An 18,767-nucleotide genomic window follows, 5' to 3' on the forward strand; every position below is an offset into this window, starting at 1 on the left:
GGGATTATTTATGTGATTTTTAGGCCAATAAAGTTTTATTTAGTTGATCTTAACATAAGTTTTTATTCCTTGAATATAAACAAACTGAATCAGGGAAGCATCCACCAGCATATGGAGACAAAGCTTTCACTGTGGTCAATCCATTTGAAGATAATTGAAAATTGATAACATTATGCATCAAGGAGAACCAGGGTGATTAGTCAGGTCACATAATTAAGGCTAGTCAGCATCTGCTTATGTCCCTGTCAAATTATTACTGTTCAATGACTGTGTCATATGTAGAGTGAGTATTGTATCAAGACCCATAAAGTTCCTTAGGAAGAAAGGAAAGAAAAACCCAATGTGTGAAGTTGTAAAAGGCTTTATGAAGCCACTAGAACACATCAACATAGAATACTGACAAAGACTGTAAGCTTCTCAGAGCAGTGTACATATGCGATTCAGCTTTTGAATTTCGAGAATAGAATTTCCCAAACCTGGCTGTGTATTGGAATCACTTATGTTCTTAAAAAACAACACATACAAGGGAATCCCCATAAGGTTAACAGATCTTTCAGCAGAAGCTCTGAAAGCTAAAAGGGAGTGGCAGGACATATCCAAAGTGATGAAAGGGAAAAACCAACAACAAAGATTACTCTACCCAACAAGGATCTCATTCAGATTCGACAGAGAAATTAAAACCTTTACAGAAAAGCAAAAGTTAAGAGAATTCAGCACCACCAAACCAGCTTTACAACAAATGCTAAAGGTACTTCTCTAGGCAGGAAACACAAGAGAAGGAAAAAACCTACAAAAAACAAGCCCCAAACAATTAAGAAAAAGGTAATAGGAACATACATATCGATAATTACCTTAAATGTAAATGGATTAACTGCTCCAACCAAAAGACATAGACGGGTTGAATGGATACAAAAACAAGACCCATATATATGCTGTCTACAAGAAACCTACTTCAGACCTAGGGACACATACAGAATGAAAGTGAGGGATGAAAAGAGATATTCTATGCAGATGGAAATCAAAAGAAAGCTGAGGTACCAATTCTCACATCAGACAAAACAGACTTTAAAATAAAGACTATTACAAGAGACAAAGAAGGACACTACACAATGATCAAGGGATCAATCCAAGAAGAAGATATAACAATTGAAAATACTTGTGCACTCAACATAAGAGCACCTCAATACATAAGGCAAATGCTAACAGCCATAAAAGGGGAAATCGACAGTAACACAATACTAGTAGGGGACTTTAACACCCCACTTTCAACAATGGACAGATCAAAATGAAAATAAATAAGGAAACACAAGCTTTAAATGACACATTAAACAAGATGGACTTAATTGATATTTATAGGACATTCCATCCAAAAACAACCGAATACACTTTCCTCTCAAGTGCTCGTGGACCATTCTCCAGGATAGAACATATCTTGGGTCACAAATCAAGCCTTGGTAAATTTATGAAAATTGAAATCATACCAAGTATCTTTCCTAACCACAACGCTATGAGACTAGATATCAATTACAGGGAAAAAAACCTGTAAAAAATACAAACACATGGAGGTTAAACAATACGCTACTAAATAACCAAGAAATCACTGAAGAAATAAAAGAGGAAATCAAAAAATACCTAGAAACAAATGACAATGAAACACAATGACCCAAAACCTTTGGGAGGCAGCAAAAGCAGCTCTAAGAGGAAAGACTATAGCAGTACAATCCTACCTCAAGAAACAAGAAAAATCACAAGTAAACAACCTAACCTTAAACCTAAAGCAATTAGAGAAAGAAGAACAAACAAAACCCAAAGTTAGCAGAAGGAGAGAAATCATAAAGATAAGATCAGAAATAAGTGAAAAAGAGATGAAGGAAATGATAGCAAAGATCAATAAAACTAAAAGGTGGTTCTTTGAGAAGATAAACAAAAATGATAAACCATTAGCCAACTCATCAAGAAAAAAAGGGAGAAAACTCAAATCAACAGAATTAGGAATGAAAAAGGAGAAGTAACAACTGACACTGCAGAAATACAAACGATCATGAGAGATTATTACTACAAGCAACTACATGCCAATAAAATGGACAACCTGGAAGCAATGGACAAATTCTTAGAAAAGCACAATCTTCCAAGACTGAACCAGGAATAAATAGAACATATAAACAGACCAATCACAAGCACTGAAATTGAAACTGTGATTAAAAATCTTCCAACAAACAAAAGTCCAGGACCAGATGGCTTCACAGGCGAATTCTATCAAACATTTAGAGAAGAGCTAACACCTATACTTCTCAAAATCTTCCAAAACATAGCAGAGGGAGGAACACTCCTAAACTCATTCTATGAGGCCACCATCACCCTGATACCAAAACCAGACAAAGATGTTACAAAAAAAGAAAATTACAGGCCAATACCACTGATGAATTTAGATGCAAAAATCCTCAACAAAATACTAGCAAACAGAATCCAACAGCACATTAAAAGGATCATATGCCATGACCAAGTAGGGTTTATCCTCGGAATGCAAGGATTCTTCAATATATGCAAATCAATCAATGTGATACACCATATTAACAAACTGAAGGATAAAAACCATATGATCATCTCAATAGATGCAGAAAAAGCTTTCAACAGAATTCAATATCGATTTATGATAAAAACTCTCCAGAAAGTGGGCATAGAGGGAACCTTCCTCAACATAATAAAAGCCATATATGACAAACTCACAGCCAACATCATTCTCAATGGTGAAAAACTGAAACCATTTCCCCTAAGACCAGGAAAAAGAAAAAGTTGCCCACTCTCACCACTATTATTCAACATAGTTTTGGAAGTTTTGGCTACGTCATCAGAGAAGACAAAGAAATAAAAGGAATCGAAATCGGAAAAGAAGAAGTAAAACCGTCACTGTTTGCAGATGACATGATACTATACATAGAGAATCCTAAAGATGCTACCAGAAAACTACCAGAGCTAATCAATGTATTTGGTAAAGTAGCAGGATACAAAATTAATGCACAGAAATCTCTTGCATTCCTATACACTAAAGATGATAAATCTGAAAGAGAAATTAAGGAAACACTCCCATTTACCACTGCAACAAAAAGAATAAAATACCTAGGAATAAACCTACCTAAGGAGACAAAAGACCTGTATGCAGAAAACTATAAGACACTGATGAAAGAAATTAAAGATGATACCAATAGATGGAGAGATATACCATGTTCTTGGATTGGAAGAATCAACATTGTGAAAATGACTCTACTACCCAAAGCAATCTACAGATTCAATGCAATCCCTATCAAACTACCAATGGCATTTTTCACAGAACTAGAACAAAAGATTTCACAATTTGTATGGAAACACAAAAGACCCCGAATAGCCAAAGCAATCTTGAGAAAGAAAAACGGAGCTGGAGGAATCAGGCTCCCTGACTTCAGACTATACTACAAATCTACAGTAAGGTACTGGCACAAAAACAGAAATATAGATCAATGGAACAGGGTAGAAAGCCCAGAGATAAACCCATACACATATGGTCACCTTATCTTTGAAAAAGGAGGCAAGAATATACAATGGAGAAAAGACAGCCTCTTTAATAAGTGGTGCTGGAAAACTGGACAGCTACCTGTAAAAGAATGAAATTAGAACACTCCCTAACACCATACACAAAAATAAACTCAAAATGGATTAAAGCCCTAAATGTAAGGCCAGGCACTATAAAACTCTTAGAGGAAAACAGGCACAACACTCTATGATATAAATCACAGCAAGATCCTTTTTGACCCACCTCCTAGAGAAATGGAAATAAAAACAAAAATAAACATGTGGGACCTAATGAAACTTAAACTCTTTTGCATAGCAAAGGAAACCATATACAAGACAAAAAGACAACCCTCAGAATGGGAGAAAATATTTGCAAATGAAGCTACTAACAAGGGATTAATCTCCAAAATATACAAGCAACTTAATATCAAAAAAACAAACAACCCAATCCAAAAATGCACAGAGACCTAAATAGACATTTCTCCAAAGAAGATACACATATTGCCAACAAACACATGAAAGGGTGCTCAACATCACTAATCATTAGAGAAATGCAAATCAAAACTACAATGAGGTATCACCCCACACCGATCAGAATGGCCATCGTCAAAAAATCTACAAACTAAATGCTGGAGAGGGTGGGGGGAAAATGGAACCCTCTTGCACTGTTGGTGGGAATGTAAATTGATACAGCCACTATGGAGAACAGTTTGGAGGTTCCTCAAAAAACTAAAAATAGAACTACCATACGACCCAGCAATCCAACTACTGGGCATATACCCTGAGAAAACCATAATTCAAAAAGAGTCATGTACCACAATGTTAATTGCAGCCCTATTTACAACAGCCAGGACATTGAAGCAACCTAAGTGTCCACCAACAGATGAATGGATAAAGAAGATGTGGCACATATATACAATGTAATATTACTCAGCCATAAAAAGAAACGAAACTGATTTATTTGTAGTGAGGTGGATGGACCTAGAGTCTGTCATACAGAGTGATGTAAGAGAAAACAGAAAGAGAAAAGCAAATAACGTACGCTGAACCATATATATGGAATCTAAAAAAAATGGTCTGTTGAACGTAGGGGCAGGAAAGAAATAAAGACACAGATGTAGAGAACGGACTTGAGGACATGGGGAGGGGGAAGGGTAAACTAGGAGGAAGTGAGAGTGTAGCACTGACATATATACACTACCAAATGTAAAATAGATAGCTAGTGGGAAGCAGCTGCATAGCACAGGGAGATCAGCTTTGTGCTTTGTGACCACCTAGAGGGGTGGGATAGGGAGGGTGGGAGGGAGGCGCAAGAGGGAGGGGATATGGGGATATATGTATATGTATAGCTGATTCACTTTGTTATACAGCAGAAAGTAACACAACATTTTAAAGCAATTATACTCCAATAAGTATGTTAAAACAAATAAAAAAACCCAACACAGATACCTAGATACAGTCATACCTTGGAGATATTATAGGTTCAATTCCAGACCACCACAATAAAGCGAATATCGCAATAAAGCCAGTCACATGAACCTTTGGTTTCCTGGTACATACAAAAGTGATGTTTACAATATACTGTAGTTTGTTAAGTGAGCAATAGCATTATGTCTAAAGAAAACCAATGTTTATAACTTATCTAAAAATACTTTACTGCTAAAAAAATGCTACCTATCATCTGAGCCTTCAGCGAGTCAGAATCTTTTTGCTGGGGGAGGGCCTAACCCTGATGCTGCTGCTGCTGACTAGTGAGGGTGGTGGTTGCTGAAGGGCGGAGTGGTTGCGGCAACTTGTGAAAATGAGACAGCAGTGAAGTCTGACCCATTGATGACTCTTATTGACAAACGAGTTCTCTGTAGCAGGCAACGCTGTTTGATAGTGTTTACCCACAGTAGAATGTATTTTGAAATCGCAGTCAATCCTTTCAAGCTGTGCTGTTACTTTATCAACTAATTTTTTTGTTGTCATTTCAACAGTCTTCACAGCATCTTCACCAGGAGTAGATTCCACCTCAAGAAACCACTTTATTTGCTCATCCATAAGAAGCAACTCTTCCTCATCTGTTAAAGTTTCATCATGAGATTACAGCAATTCAGTCCTATCTTCAGACACCACTTCCAATTCTAATTATCTTGCCTATCACATCTGTAGTTACTTCCTCCACCGAAGTCTTGAACTCCTCAGTCATCCGTGAGGGTTAGAATCAACTTCTGCCAAATTCCTGTGAATGTTGATATTTTGACCTCTTCCCATGAGTCATGAATATTCTTCATGGCATCTAGAATGGTGAATCCTTTCCAGGAGGGCTTCAATTGACTTTGCCCAGATCCTCAGAGGAATCACTATCTATGGCAACTATAGCCTTAAAAAATGTATTTCTTAAATAGTAAGACTTGAAAGTCAAAATTACTCCTTGATCCATGGGCTGCAGAATGGATGTTGTATAAGCAGGCATGAAAAAAAACATTAATATTGTACATCTCCATCAGGTGCATTGTCAATGAGCAGTAATATTTTGAAAAGAACCTTTTATCTAGGTAGTAGCTCACAACAATGGGCTTAAAATATTTAGTAAACCACGTTGTAAACAGATGTGCTCTCATCCAGGTTTTGTTGTTTCATTTATAGAGCATAGGGCACAGTAGATTTAGCATAATTTTTAAGGGCCCTAAGTTTTTTGGAATGGTAAATGAGCATTGGCTTCAACTTAAACACCAACTGTATTAGCCCTGACAAGAAAGTCAGCTTGTCCTTTGAAATTTTGAAGCCAGGCATTGACTGCTCCTCTGTAGCTATGAAAGTCCTACATGGCATCTTCTTCCAATAGAAGCCTGCTCTGTTTAAACTGAAAATCTGTTGTTGAGTATAGCCACCTTCATCAATTATCTGAGCTAGATCTTTTGGATAACTTGTTTCAGCTTCTACATCAGCACTTGACGCTTCACCTTGCACTTTGATGTTATAGAGACTTTCCTTAAACCTCATCTACCAACCTCTGCTAGCTTCAAATTTTTCTTCTGCAGCTTCCTCACCTCTCTTAACCTTCATATAACTGAAGAGAGTTAGGGCCTTGCTCTGGATTAGGCTTTCATTTAAGGGAATGTGTGGCTGGTTTGATTTTCTATCCAGACCACTACAACTCTCTTTTATCAGCAATAAGCCTATTTCTCTTTCTGATGATTCATGTGTTCACTGGAGTAGTACTTTTAATTTCCTTCAAGAACTTTTACTTTGCATTCACAACTTTACTAAGTGTTTGGTTCAAGATGCCCAGCTTTGTGACTATCTCATCTTTCAACATGCCTTTCTCACTAAGTTTGATCATTTCTAACTTTTGCTTTAAATTGAGAGATGTGCAACTCTTCTTTTCACTTGAACATTTAGAGGCTGTAGGGTTATTAATTGGCCTAAATTCAATATTTTTGTGTCTCAGGGAATATAGGGAGGCCCAAGGAGAGGGAGAGAGATGAGGAAAAGGCCAATCAGTGATGTGGACCAGAACGCACAACACTTATCAAGTAAGTTCAGAGTCTTATATGGGTGCAGTTTGAGGCACCTCAAAACAATTACAATAGTAACATCAAAGATCATTCATCACAGATCACCAAAACAAATATAATAATAGTGAAAAAGTTTGAAATATTGTGAGAATTATCACAATGTGACACAGAGACACAAAGTGAGCAAATGGTGTTGGAAAAATGGCGCCAATAGACTTGCTCAAAGCAGGGTTGCCACAAACCTTCAATTTGTAAAAAAAGCGTAATGCCTGTGAATGGCAAATAAAGTGAAGTACAATGAAACGAAGTATGCCTGTACCTCCCTTTACTGATATGACGAGCATCTCTATGGATGGGCCTCAGAACATACTTTTTAAAACCTCCTCACGTTATTCTCAAACAATTGATCACTAGGTACTATTTTTGCACCCTTGGCCAGAAAGTATACAATGTAGGCAATCAATAAACATTTGTTGAATGACAGAGACAGTAGATTTTGAAAGTGGTCCCTATTGTGCCAGTGCCCACATTTAATTTTTGTTGATTTTATCTTTGTTAATATAGCACTAACTTATTTACTTTGTAGTATAGAAAGGACGACTAATAAACAGATGTAGGATTTACATCTTAGGAAGATATTTTCTTGTACTCCAAATACTCATTGTACAAAATTCAATTAAATTATTAGGAGGGTGTTACTTTGGGAGAAACTCCTATAATATCAGCTTCCTCTTGTTTGATACTATTATGGGACAAAATGGGATTGCTTTCTTTGGGAGTCCAGTGTTAGAAGATGGTTGACGTATTCTCACTTGGAGCATTTCTGGAATCTGTGATTTCACAGTCATATCTCATGTTTGATGATATAAATATCTCTTCTTTTTTCTTCTATTTCTTCTCCTTTTTTTCCCCCCACTCAAATCCTAGATCTTAATTCACCCAAGATAAAAACAATGAGGTGCTTGAAATTTCTTCAACCTTCCTTTCCCTAAATATTGACCAATAGAGTTTAAGAACAATATAAAAACATATCTTCTTGGGGCCTCCACAGTAGTACTTATTAGCACATTAGCAAATGTGAATGTGATGAAAACTGTGAGGTACACGTTTGGTGGTCTTGCTCAGCTTTCTCTATGTAGCTGTGATTATGATAAGCAACAATATTCATTAAACCTTGTTGTGATAAACTGCACTTTGCAAGTCGTCCCTACCTGTATATGTCTGACCCCTTTGCTTTTCCCCTTTCATAACAATCCTCTGCTAACAGTTCTATATGAACCCATACTCTAGGCAGATATACTTAGGAGTTCCCTATTGAAAGCTTGCTGCCATCTGAAGACAGATCTCAATATTTATCCTATTCACACTAGGACCAGAAATCAGAAGCCACTCCACTTTGCACTTACTTGCCTCTGCTTAAATAGGCCAAAGCCTAACACTTTCAATGGTTACTAGATATTTTGTCAATTATCCTGAAAAGGCACAATCTTTAAAACAGCTTTAGTATAATCAGTAAGGCAGCTCTCAACGTGAAAGATGACAATCCCATCCACCATCTCCTCAGCACTTTCCCTTACAGACAGTTGCCATATCCAAGTGCCCTTCACTATAGCAAAGTGAATGGACATGACCTTCAGAGAATGTCAGAGTTAGTAAAGAACATTAAGATTTCAACACACTACATTCCTGAATATGCAAAAAAGCACTTGAAATCCAATGAAATAAATTCAGTTGCCTTGATCCTATAGGAGAGAAGCTTATCTTATAACTCATTTCCCATTACTCACTGATTGAGACCTAAATACTAAATATATTCAAAAGATATAATACAATTTATATTGAGTATGCTAATAGATAAATTCATGAATATGCAAGATACCTACACATAATTATTTAGTATACTGTAGCTTTCCTATTGTCTAATGCTGTTTTCAACAATCATTTTACATCTTTGTTTTCAGTTATCCTATTATTATACATGGTTCTGTTCCCATGATGAACAGACACTGTTCATTTCTTTCTCTTTGTTCATAACAGATATATTACAGATGTGCTCTGAGTGATCTTTCTGAAGGGTAAAATCATGACCCAGTGCACTATTAATGCTTATCATTTAGAGCATGGCCAGGCAGTGTTCCTGGGCTTGGCACTAGGTAACCTGTGGAGCCTCTCCTCAAGCTTGCAGCTAGCAGGATTCTCAAGATCCTTCTCTACCAAGCCAGAGGTCTCTGTTCATGGGGTTCATGTGGGATTATACAGTGGGGTGAGAAAAAAAATCAAAATTACATTCATATTTATTTTATAATATCATCCAAAATTTTTTCCAAATTTTGCATTATTTTTCTACAAATTTTAAAGCATTTATCATTTATTAGTGTAGTAGTTTATATATTAAAAATAAATAAATTGTATGTTTTGGAAACATGTGCTCATTTAAAATAAATCTGGTAAGGTATAAGAATAAATAAGTTAAGAGACTGCTAAATACTTTCCAGATGCAAAGTTTCACTCTCCTAGGTTTTGAAAACAACATAAATCCTATAGGTTAATATATGTTAATAATTCTGTTATTTTTCATTTAAAATATATATTAAATGTTAATGAGATTATAAGTTTGCTATATACATGGGTAAAAATTAAATGAATATAATCATTGAGTTCTTTAAGCTTCCAAACAAGAGAAAAGCATGTAACCATAATGCATGCTTTGTCCTTGTATTTCCCCTTGTCTAGCACAATTTTTCCCCAGTTTCCATTTACTAACTTCTATTTGCCCTTTAATAACAACTTGAATGCCATACTCCCTGGGATGGCTTCTCTACTTCACTGGGAACTGGGTTAAGTATACCTTCTTAAGTGCTCAGGCACTTGTCCTTTGATACAAAACAGCATCTCTAGCTGAGCTACCAGCCTGGAAATAATATTGTAGCACAACGTGCCTGAGTCCAGATTTGCAAAAAAATCAATGATATAGTAGGGTACCTTAGTATCTACTACATTGGAAACCAAATGTCTGATCATGTCCAAACTGGGGGGAAAAAAAAAAAGAAAAGATGACCAGAGTCTGAAATAATGGTTCTCAAACATTGTCATCGATTAGAACTCCCTGGAGGGCTTGTTAAGACACATTGCTGGACCTCATCCCCAAAGTTTCTGATTTAATAGGTCTAGGATGGGACTGAAATTTTGCATTCTTATAAATTCCCAGATGAGGTTCTAACCACAGTCCAAGAGCTGAGCTTTGAGAACCACTAGTCTTAGGAGCTGGTGATAGGGATTTAAAAGCTTCTCCTCTTGACCCTGACTATATGCAATCTAAAGCAGTCATTATTGACAATTGTGATTTTTTTCTAATAGCCTTAGGATGCTTGTGATCTGAATTGTGGAATTTTCTTAAGTGGGTCTATTCATCATCAAACCACAATATTACCCAACTGGGAGGTATAGCAATAAGCCAACATCCTGAATCAGCAAACCTACAGTTAGGAGACAATTTTGAATACATTCATTAATATATTTTATTTTTAAATTTCAGTAAGGTTTCCTTGATATATACTGACTTAATCTACTATACAACATGTAATTAAAACAATTCACACTCTGACTGGAAAGTAATCTCATCTAATGTCTTTCCCAAGCTCCACATGGAGAAGGAAGGTTGTTGAATTGACCACTGAGAAAAATAGGGTTCTTTGACTCAATTAAGTCCTGGTTATGGGGTCGGTTGTAGTCCTCCTGTTACAGTGCCTGTAACTTACTGAAGTTCAAAGTATGTCTGTATATACAGCATGATATTATATATGCGTTTCTTAGGTCAAAGTATAACCGGAGTGCTGGTAGGATTTAATCAAGACTGCAGAAAAATGATCAAGTCACTATGTTGTACACCTGAAACTAATATAATATTGCAAGTCAACTATACTTCAATAAAAGGAAAAAAGACTAGAGTCCAGGAATGGTCTGTTAATGTCCTAATCAAGGCTGCACTATTGGGGTGCCTGGATAGAGCAGGAGGAAATAAGAGGTTCTCAATATTTTAATCAGGCAACCCATACTAGAGGCAGTCAGTGTAAGTAGTTCTGTTAAACTCTCACAACTCAATCAACAATAGACATTTTAAAAATGCTAATTATTGATATAATTAAAAGCATGGTAAATGTGGGGGAGAGGATGAGGAAGAAGAAGTAGAGCTATTAAATCTTCATCTTGTGACATTTATAAATTTAAAAGTTGCTTTTTTCTTTTCTTTTTATTGTATCTATATGAGATGATAGATGTTAACTACATCTACTGTGGTAATCATTTCACAATATATGTAAATCAAGTCATCGTGCTGAACACCTTTAAAAAATGGACATTATTGGGCTTCCCTGGTGGCGCAGTGGTTGAGAATCTGCCTGCCAACGCAGGGGACACGGGTTCGAGCCCTGGTCTGGGAAGATCCCACATGCCGCGGAGCAAGGCCCGTGAGCCACAACTACTGAGCCTGCGCGTCTGGAGCCTGTGCTCCGCACCAAGAGAGGCTGCAATAGTGAGAGGCCCGCGCACCGCGATGAAGAGTGGCCCCCCCTTGCCGCAACAAGAGAAAGCCCTCGCACAGAAACGAAGACCCAATGCAGCCATAAATAAATTAAAAAAAAAAAAAAAAAAGGACATTATTAATTAGCATACTGAATGTCAAAGGATTTTGTTCATAAAAATGGTAGCTTGTTGACTAGCATGATTAATATTAGAAATGGGCTCTCACTGGTGACATTAAAGTTATTCCAGACATGTGGATTAGCTAAAGATATTCCATAAATAGTCTCCATTCTTGCATCAAAAGGCAAAAAACCTAACAGGCCTTGTACCTTTTACCCTTAGAGATGATGTTTTAGATAAATCCCTAAAAGATCCTATGTCTAGCCAAGAACTCTGGAGGATTCTGTTAGCTTGGTACCTGCCTTTGTAACTTACATTTGTCTCACAGGACCTTGCAAGCAAGTTGGTGACAGGAATTTAATAGTAAAGGGAGCTAATCCTTCCTTGAGTCCTCAGAAGGAGTTGGAACAGCTGTGTGCATGTGTAGGTTGTATGCACATGTGTGTATGGGGAAGGATCTTAAGTCTTTTTTTGGTGCATATGACAGAAGGGAGCAAAACTGGGGTCTGGCATGTCTCTTCAATTTTCTAGGCCACTCAGAATCACTGATGAGTAGTACCAAAACCTCACCAAGAAATCCTTAAATACTTTTTTTCAGATGGGAATTGACCACAGACTTAGATCCTCTGAAATAGTTACCTATGAGAGACAAGGTTCATCAGAACACAGGATGTGGGGGAGGAGGCAGAACAGCAGATATTTCTGAAAGCTGAGGGGTAGCATGACTGCAGCTGTAAGCTCCTATTTTTAGTGATATTAGATTTGGTCATTTAGTCCAGACCTCCTACGGAGAATAACTGGAATAATTAAACAATTTGTTTTTAAACTTTGCTTGAAAGCATCAGAGAGCTAACAAGATAGTGAAGAATTACCAGGCTAGGATCTGGGGCAAGACAGTCTTGGGGAAGTGAGCTTGGGTTTTGGCACAGCTTTTCTGTTGTGGGTTTTTATTGATATAGGTTGGAGCAGTGGAATGGCTGGGCGGTAGAGCAGCACTTTTGACCACCTTGCAGAGTTAAGAGGAAAAGGAATGGAATCCAGAGCTGCCAAGTAGATTCTTGGTGAGTCTGCCTTACCTTGGGTTTAGATCCAAAGTGGTTACATCTAAGGAATAAGGATGAACCAGTAATAGTGCTTCACAAGAGCTACAGTTCAGTTTTGAATAATCTGAATCCCTGCAACTGAATTTCAGCAACCCTAGATTGTTAATGTACTCAGATATTATAATTCTCTAGACCAGGATAACAGTAACATAGGCATCCAATTTCTACAAAGGACATTGCAGTACAATATGTGGCCACAATAAAAAGGAAAATAACCAGGCTCACAATGGAACAAGACTACATGATTAAAAACCAGAAGAAACATTAGAAAATAAAAATGTACATGCAGTAGGTCCCAGTACTGGAGTTTTTAGGAAGATTTTAAATAACTGTGCTTATGATTTTTGAAGAAATAATAAAAAGAACAGATTTTCAGCAAAGAACTAGGAACTGAAAAAAAAAAAGGAAATTCTGAAACTGAAGAATAATTGAAATTAAGAACTCAAAGAATGGACTTAACAGTATGTTAAACACAGATCATTAGAGAATAAACAACCCAAAAGATAAGTTAGAAGAAGCTATTCAGAAACTAAGTCATAGAGGACAAAGAATTAAAAATACAGGAGTAAAAGCATGAGACATAGAGGGTACAATGAAAAGGATAGACATATATGTGATTACAGTCCCAGAAAAAGAGGGGAGAGGAAATGGTATGAACAATATGTGAAGTGATAACGACTGAGAACTTTCCAAAAGTGATGAAAGACATCATGGCACAAATTGAAGAAGTGCTGAAGCTCAAGCATCATCAGTAGAAACAAAGTCATATCTGAGCAAATTAAAGTAAAACGGCAGAAAACCAACAGTAAAAAGAACAATATTATACAGAATAAAAAAACTTTTTCAAAGAAGCAACAAATATAACAGATGGATTCTAAACAAAATCAATGGAAGCTAAAAGACAATGAAATGATAGCCTTAAAGTTTTTAGAATAAAATCATTGCTATCCAAATGCTCAAATACCAAATAGTCAGCAAAAATATCCTCCAAGAATGAAGGTAAAATTAAAACTTTTCAGACAAATGCAAATTTAGAGGGTTTTTTTTAGCAGCAAATTCATATTAAGGGGAATAGTAGATGGTGTTCTTCAGGTAGAGGGAGAACAATCCCAGACGGAAATTCAGAGTTACAGGAAGCAATGAAAATGAGATATGTGAGTAATATTAAATATTGATTGCAAAAACAACAATAATAATTACTTATGAAGTTTATGGATACAGATACAGATAAATATTTTTAGTACAGCATATAAAACTCAAGTGGGTGAAATAGACTTAATCCATGGTCCAGGAAAATTCACAGTGAAAATTTTATAAATATTTTTAAGGAATGATAAAGAAAATACAATACTGTATATAAAAACTTGTGGGGTGCTATTAAATCTTGATTAGGAGAGAGGATTTTGAGTTTTAAATGGGTAAGTGAAGATAGGTTGAAAATAAACAAGTTAAATTAACTATCTGAGGATGTTATAAATAGAAAGGAAGCAGAAGGAAGGAAATAATAAAGATAAAAAATAAGTGAAACAGAGAAATAATACAATAGAGAGGGTCAATAAATCCCACATTTCATTCTTTACAAAGATTGGTAAAATTCATAATCCTCTGGAAGTATGGATCAGGAAATATGTGTGAGAAATTGAAGAGTGAATACCTTTTCAGATCCTATAAATGTTAAAAAGATTATGATAGGATATTATGAATAACTTTACGCCAATAAATTAGCACAAATTCCTATAGAAATGTAACTTAACAAAGAGACCCAAGAAGAAATAGGAAATGTGAAATGTCTTATAGCTCTTAAATAAATTGAATCTCCAGACCTATATGACTTTACAAATTAAAGAAATAAAACCAATTTTATACAAACTGTTCCAGGGAGTAGGGAAAAAAGCAGTAACTCTTTGCAACTAATATTATGAGTCCAGCATGTTCTTGATTCTGAAACCTGGTAATGACTTTATAAGAAGGAAAAACTCCAGGCCAATCTCTGCCATAAATAAAGATGAAAACAAATGCTAAAGAAAATGTTAAATGAAATCCAATAATACATAAAAACTATAATACATTACGTCCATGTAGAGTTTATCCTAGTACTGCAAATTTGTTTAAAATTAGAAAGTTCTTCAGTGTAATTCACCACATTAGCAGAATAAAGGAGAAAACTAGGATTATTGGTGATCATTGTTCAGCCCAGTAGATTCAGAAAAAAAATTTGATACATTCAACCTTCTTTGTAAAAACTATTGGCAACCTAGGAATAGAAGGAAACAAAATAATAAAGGGTACCTACAAAATCTACATACTTAATGAGGAAATATTAGACACTTCTTCCCTGGATTCAAGAATAATGTAGGTAAATCCACCATTACCACTTCAATTCAATATCTATTGAAAGCCCTAGAGAGTACAAAATAGCAAGGAAAAGAAATATAATATATGAATATTGGAAAGAAAAAATAAACTCTTGTTATCTGCAGACAATATGATTGTAAGTTGAAAATTCAAAAACAATACAGATAATTATTAGAATTAAAAGTGAAGTTAGTAAGATTGTTGGGTAAAATGTCAACATACTAAATCAGTTCTATCTATATACTGGTGAAAAAACAGGAAAAGGATTTTTATAAAAAGTACTATATCTAGTATAACAAAATACTTCTAAGCCCTCTATGTACAGAAAAATAAATAATTATTGAGAAAACATTCTAAAAATACTTGAATAGGTATATGATAATGGATTGAAAGATATTAAGATGCAATTTCAACTAAAGTCCTGGTTGGTTTTTGCATGGAATTGACAAGATAATTTTAATTTGTACATTTGTTGAATAAATGTAGGACTAAAAATGTTATCATAAAGTATTTAAAAAATATTCCCAGTAATAATACATAAAAGAGTCCATATTTTATGTAAAAATATAAAAGTAAATTGTAACATACGTTTGCAACTTCATACGATCCATTTAATATCTGTTCCATGTAATGATTTAGATCTCTGAATCTTTTGTGATCTGAATTTGTAAAAGGTAAGTGCCACCAATGAGGAAACCTGTTTTAAAAGAAAAAAGTACATCTTCATTAGTTTGAAAATTGGCATCTGTATCTTAGAATTGTTCATAAAGTTAAAGCTGCATCAGATGGAAGGGCCACTGAAAACTTTTTTTAAAAACCATAGAACGCATGATTAATTCTGAGAGTTTTATTAACATGGCTGTGGTCACTTGTGCTATTTTAACTATCATTAATATTAATACTAATTTAATTTAACATACTAAATAAATATATATTTCCCTTCTTACTGTATTTATGGCAGACCACACAATTTGTCCTTTAAATACATGTGGGGAGTTAATAAATACTTTCTGAAGTTTAATGATTCATAATTTTTCAAAAAGGTCATATGGTATTGTTTCCTCTGGGTTCACGAGGGACATTGCTACACTAAGTAGATTAAACATTTTACCAAGCATATGCTTCCATCTGGTCTTAGTCTTTTGGAACAAAGTATCACTTTCCCCAGGGGTCTAGCTTGCAGAATTTCCTCTTCACTATCTTATGATTCATCTTGACGGGCTAGACGTTGATTAAGACCAATTATTGGTGGCATGACCTGTTAATGGGAAGCATTTGGCAATGCGTTTTGCTGGTTAAATGTATCTTTTTAGGAACTATCTAGCAGCTTCCTCTGATTGCAGTCTTGCTGTTGCTTCCTTCCTCTTCTGCTTCTTTGGTACAGACCTTCCTCTGGGCAAAGAAGCATGGGGGATGGTGAAGGGTTGTTAGCAAACACACAGAAGTATGTGACAACTGCAGGACATCCCATCCATTGCTTCCTGTTGGAAGTGTCAGGGAAGTCCAAAATAATATTTCTGTGTATTTAAATAACTGACATTTTACTTTTTTACTCTTGCTTTACTCTTACTAAGGCTTAAAGTGTTAAAAATTTTCATCCAGATTTAATTATCATAAAAATTATTACCATATATAATTAATCAAAACATAGAAATACATTTGATAAATAGGTGGATTTTGCTGGTTTTAAATATTAACTTGTATATCTGTGGGTTAATTTTCTTTATTGTTAGAATAAAATGGAGTTCAACATTAGTTCTATTCCTTTTTTTATAGATGTATGTACTAAAAAAGTCTTGTGTGTAAATAAGTACATAAGAATTAAGGAATTCAGCTCTAGTAATGTCATTCAGTTGTTTAAAATGCTTTTGAGTTACATGTCAAATATAGCATAGTAATCAGTTCTGGAAAATGATTTTTTAGGATATTTTATCTGACGGTGCTACCATGCCGTCCCTCAATTTTGTTCACACCAAAGATTAAGAAACACACGACCTGCAAACAGATTTGATACCTGGTTATTAGAGTAATTCATTTTCTCAATACCAACACCAGTATTTTGATTTGCCCTTTATTTAATCCTCAGAGATTTTTCACTCCCTGGGACAGTGTACCAAAATAAAATTCTGGGTGGCTGGGAGAAGGGCAATGGTGAAATTAGGAGAGGGAAAGGAAATCAACCTTTCTCAAGCAGGTGACTTTAAAGAAGACCATTAATTTCAAGGAAGATTCCCATGCCTGTGTATTCTCAGAAGTTGGAAGAGGTACAAACAGCCTGATTTGAAGACCACTGTTACATGCTATGACTAATTTGAATTTTATTCTTTATGGCTCTAACTTTCTGATCATACTTTCCAGATTGGGTTTACATAATTCTCATAGAGCTTCTCTTAGTAAATTTAGGAGTCAGAGGAAATCTTGCCCTCATCCTTCATCTGCATGCATCGCTATAAGCCAGAGCTCCTTTGGGACTGTTAGCATACAAATATTGTTCAAGGCACAAAGGACTAAATATTCCTCCTCTCCACACATTGCTTGAATGGTTTTAAAATCAATTAAGGTCCCATTACCAGGCAGGAGTTGTTGAACAAAACAGAATCCTAACTAAAGCTGAAAATCGAGAAGAGGCATATGGAGAGAGATTATTGGCACTTTAAAGTTTTACAAGTTATACTAATATGTATTGGGGAGAGAAAAGAGTAAAACAGAGACATTTTTGAAACATAAAAGGACAGCCATTTTACAAGAATGAACATATTTTTAAATCATTAATTATTAGGGTACAATGGAAACCACTAATGTTGAATTCAATATTTGCAGTCAAACTGAATATTTTTGCCAGTATTTCCTTTTCCTCAGTTATTACATTAGATGTTTTCTGATAACTCTTAAAGCTGATGTTGTCTTTAAGTTTCCACAATGACATCCTTCCCTCTTAGTCTCTTGAACGTGCTCTTACTCTGATGACTTTCTGATGTTTAAAGCATCTGTATTTCAAAATCTCTGTGATATCTGCAAGTATAGTTTTTCATGAATGTGAACTACACAGTCTTCAAAATAATGCACACTATCTCTCCATCCACTGGCAACGTTGTTTAGATTTACAGTTTGGTAAGTGACTAAATCCTGAAAGTCTAACAAAAATCCACATGTACAAAGTATGTCAGGTCTGGTATGAACACTCATATTGTTAAAGGACCATTTACTCAACAAAAATTCTGGTACAGCTGGCTCTCCCTGTCTGCAGGTTCTACATCTGCAGATTGAACCAACTGTGGATTGAAATGTTAAAAAAAAAAAAAGCCCAGAAAGTTCCAAAAAGCAAAATTTGAATTTGCTGCATGCCAGCAACTATTTACATAGCATTTACGTTGTCTTTACAACTGTTTACATAGCATTTATATTGTATTAGATATTATAAGTAATCTGGAGGTGATTTACAGTATACAGGAGAATGTGGGTAGGTTATTTGTAAATACTATGCCATTTTATGTATAGAACTTGGGCATGCAAGGATTTTGGTATCCGTGGGAGGGGTCCTGGAACCAATCCTGTGGATACCAAGAAACTACTCTATAGATAAGATAACATTTGATTTGCCTAAGGGCAAATATCATAA

The 18,767-nt window shown here is 35.4% G+C and overlaps 1 protein-coding gene across 2 annotated transcripts in view; it reads right to left on the minus strand.

The window, feature by feature from the left end:
• Positions 1-18,767, minus strand: part of PIK3C2G (phosphatidylinositol-4-phosphate 3-kinase catalytic subunit type 2 gamma) — a 398,571-nt gene that overhangs the window by 68,803 nt on the left and 311,001 nt on the right. For both annotated transcript variants that reach the window (XM_082421031.1, XM_082421032.1), the window contains one exon: positions 15,737-15,845. In XM_082421031.1, coding sequence (XP_082277157.1) covers positions 15,737-15,845 — 109 coding nt within the window. The remainder of the gene's footprint in view (positions 1-15,736; positions 15,846-18,767) is intronic.

The sequence above is a fragment of the Balaenoptera physalus genome (genome assembly GCF_965194825.1).
Source record: "Balaenoptera physalus genome assembly, chromosome: 13".
NCBI lineage: Eukaryota > Metazoa > Chordata > Mammalia > Artiodactyla > Balaenopteridae > Balaenoptera > Balaenoptera physalus.